Source organism: Aplysia californica, unplaced genomic scaffold, assembly GCF_000002075.1.
Source record: "Aplysia californica isolate F4 #8 unplaced genomic scaffold, AplCal3.0 scaffold00875, whole genome shotgun sequence".
In the NCBI taxonomy this organism is placed as follows: Eukaryota; Metazoa; Mollusca; class Gastropoda; order Aplysiida; family Aplysiidae; genus Aplysia; species Aplysia californica.
Window position 1 is genome coordinate 215,831 of NW_004798145.1, and position 3,967 is coordinate 219,797.

Here is a 3,967-nt window from a genome sequence, read left to right on the forward strand (position 1 = left end):
CCCCCCCCACCAAACAAATAGGCATAAGTTAGAGCATTTAGGAGACGAGAAGCTTTAACCCTGCCTGCCAGGGCAAACATGCACCGAAAGGGATTTAACATCCCTACAGGCAGACGTAGATACTCTATTTCGAAAAAAAAATCCTCCTTTCATGAAAATCAAAATCACTGGCTAAGAAATAATAACAACATGATAAAAAATAGCAACAACTACTACAGCAACAACAGCAATAGTGGCAGCAGCAAATAGATCACCATCACTACCCTACAACCACAAGTAACAACAACTTTAACAACAACTTTAACAACAGGAACAACAACAACAACAACGAAACAACAACAACAGCAAAAAAAACAACATTACAGCAAAATAAATCCCTGACGTCTTAACTTACTCTCAGAAGCAATTGGTACTTGGTGATGCGCTGTACAGGCTTCAGTAGATAGGCTCCCAGGGGCAGCTTGTGACCCAGCTGGTGTTGACACTCCTGTGGAATTTTAAGTACAATTGTCAGTGTTTTAAGCCTGCATCAAAACATTTTAGATAATTTGGGAAGAGTGGAAGGAAACAGGCAGAGGATGACCAAGGGACAGATAATACTAAAGATTGAACAGGAGCCAACCAAGTAACACAACAATATATATATATATATATATAAATATGGCGTGTAATGGCTAAAAATGAAAACAAAAAAAGCTGGACCATATCAATAAAACCTGACAGTGAATTAAAAAAGGTGTGAAAGCCCATAATAAGAACCCCAAAAAGTCTCAGATTCTCACCTTGAAGAATGGGTTGCTATCTCCGACCATGACTCGGAGTGCCTCTGACTTGGGCTTGTTCTGACAGTAAATACTGTACATCTGGAACTCTTCTTTCTGTGAAAGTTTAGGGGATAAAATTTCATTTGTCAAAGGTGCCATCTTGGTACTTGGTAATTTACATAAAGTCAAAACAAGAATTTTCAATAAAGACCACATTTCCTGTAGAATAGTTAAGGTTAATCACAAAACTGGAACGACATAGGCTTTTAAATAAAACATATTCTATGAAATATAATCCATAATAGTAATAGAATGTGTGATTCACACAAGTTATAAAGCTTATAGAGAAATGTAAGTATTCCCAGCTTTGATCATATTCAAGATCCAGTAATTATAGTGGAGAAAACTTTATGTATTGAGGTTGGTTGAAATGTTCAACGCCCTCATCAACGCGATTGAGATAATTTAGGAGGTTGGCTGCTTCATCTTTACTTTGGGCTTCTCACAAGCTCTTAACTATTTGACTGACTGTAAATGTTTCATGACTTTGTCAGCACAGTTTAGTTTATTTAGAAAATGGGCTGCTTCGACCCTACCTGTCAGGGCCAAACCTGGCAGAGAGGGATAGAATGTCAGCAGACAGATGGAGTAATACATAAACCTCCCAAAATGGGAATCCAACTCAGGTCTTCTGCATGTGATTATGAAGCGATTAACCACTACAACACTACAGACACCTCTTATCTGAGTGTGGTCGACAGGAAAGTTCCATCTGGATACAATTAGGAACCAAGACTAGATCTATCTTGATCTTCAGAAACCTTTCTTCCCCTAACATTTTTTTATAAACCAGAGAGTAAACCGCAGTAACCACAATAACATTCTGAGAAATGACATTTTTAGAGACAGAGGTCTCCAAAAGTGGCAGAGGTTGACCAAGATTAACCAACCCACTTAAGGAACTTGAACAGATGGTTGGCAGGAAAAGACCAGGATAATACAGGTTTTTCTGAAAGCATCCCAGCAGAGAAATGAGCAGAGATCCATGATCACCAATGTCTGATTCAGATCTGGCACTTTACAGAAGAAATTCTGTTCCTAGGACAGTCAATTCTATCATTTGATACAGAAAGACGGACTACTTACCCTGTTCACAAAGCATTTGCCAACTCTTAAAGGAGCATCTCTGCAGTTTTTGAGTTCTTGTAGGAAAACACTGAAAAAAGGAAGAAATGTTTACAGTGATACCACAGCATCTCTGAAAGTTTTAGCATAACAAAGATACATATGTGTGAAAATTTTATCTATTCTCTCTCTCTCTGTCCCTCTCCCAAGCGTGCGCCGCACGCCTCTCTCTTACGCCCTCTATCTATCTGTCTATCGATTTACCTTACATCCTCCTATATATTTATCCACACACCCATCCCTCCTTCCCTTCATCCATCCACCAAACGACCCTGTCTGTCTATCTCGTTGAAAGCATAAAAGCTGATATTATGATATTAAACGGAAAAGCAGAACTTAAACAGCACCTGGAATTGTACGGCTGATGCTTGCAAAAATTAAAATTTATAAATGGTTAAAAATAAGAGCACAATATATCGACTCACTCCTTGTGGAAGCTGTAGATCTGTGACAGGTTCCCAAACAACACATGTTTCTGTCCCAGTAAAGCAGGTGGGATCATCATCTGCATGGAGCGATCCTCAAATTTCCTATAGTAACCCTGAAAAAAAGTTGAAAAGGACGATTTTCTTCAGTGCAAGTTCAAATACAATGACATCCAAGAAGCTAATCGAAAGATGACATAAAGATGGGATGAGGTAGAAGGCCTGCTAAGTGCATGACAATGATGCAAAACAGATTGGCTTGAAGAATCACAACACATACCGCAGCCCCTTGACGACACCTAACAACAATACGAGTTAAAAGCCCTTCAAGATAAAAAACCATGATCAATGGCTCAGCACTGAGATCAGTAAACCCAAAAATATTAATAATAATAATAATCATAATCATAACAATAATAATAACTAGCGGGGCCCCCTTTCAATGAAAGGAATGATCGGTGCTTTAATATAAACTAAAAGTCATTGGCCTACTATATTTACACTCTACTGGAATGGGGCAATAAATCTTGAAAGATACAAAAAATTATAAGATCTAGATCTATACTCTCAAAACAAAATGTGCCTCGCGAAATATCACTTTCGGATTTTCTAAAATTACAGAGACGGAAGCGTTGGCCTACAAAAGCGATCGGGGAAATAAAGAAATTCAGCTTTTTGCAGCAAAACTGTCTCAAAACTGAAAAAACCAAGGGCGTCATGCTCTGGAGAATATTTTAAAGAATCTTTTGGCGAAAACCATGTCAATCAATGCAGCCATTAAAAAGCCTTTTGAATAGCAAAATTTGGCCACCACAAATAGATAATAAATAATAATAATCATCATCATCATCATTCATTACATTTGAAATAATTACAATATTGATTTAATAACAATAATGGTATTAAAGTAATAATAAAAATCACCATCATCATCTACATAATGGTAAGAACAATAAAAATGCTAATATAAATACTTAAAGATTACATCTAGATGAAGCTTATTCCAGCTCAAAAGTAGGCTATATGCAGCAGCCTGCCTCCAGAACTATCCCAATTGTGCTGATGTAAAACATTTACAGTGGGACCCTTCAGAGGCAGTCTTTGGTGGAAGAGACTGATAATAATAAACACCTACCTGAAGTATTTGATTGAGTTCATTCACATAAGCTTCTTCTGTTTCAATGAGTTCATTCATGACATGTCTGTAAACAAAAGAAAAATAACAAGGAATTAAGAAACAGAATTGCAAATACTATTATCATATTTCTCCTCTGTCTTTCTCTTCTTTCTCCCTGTCACTCTGTCTCTCTCTCACTCACTAGTTCTCTCTCTCTCTTTTAATATGTGTATAAAACCATTAAGTGCATAATTTGTGTGTGTGTATGTTGGCACAGATTTGTTTGCGTGTGTGTGTGTATGTGTGTGTGTGTGAGTGTGTGTGTATGTGTGTGTGTCCATGTTTGTGTGCATATTGGTGCTTGAGTGTATGTGAACATGTGCATTCATAAGCGGGCATAGGTGGGTGAGTGTATTAAAAGAAAGTAAGTTTGATGCATTTGCAAATATGTATGACAATGTTTTAATTTTTTATTT

The 3,967-nt window shown here is 37.2% G+C and overlaps 1 protein-coding gene across 1 annotated transcript in view; it reads right to left on the minus strand.

Annotated features, from left to right (window-relative positions):
• The window catches only part of LOC101861773 (guanine nucleotide exchange factor DBS), a gene marked incomplete at its 5' end in the record, with an annotated part of 92,556 nt that overhangs the window by 15,034 nt on the left and 73,555 nt on the right, over positions 1 to 3,967 (minus strand). Inside the window, 5 exon segments of the mRNA XM_013089106.2 lie at positions 395 to 487; positions 783 to 878; positions 1,911 to 1,980; positions 2,375 to 2,490; positions 3,510 to 3,576. Of these exon segments, the coding sequence (XP_012944560.1) occupies positions 395 to 487; positions 783 to 878; positions 1,911 to 1,980; positions 2,375 to 2,490; positions 3,510 to 3,576 (442 nt within the window).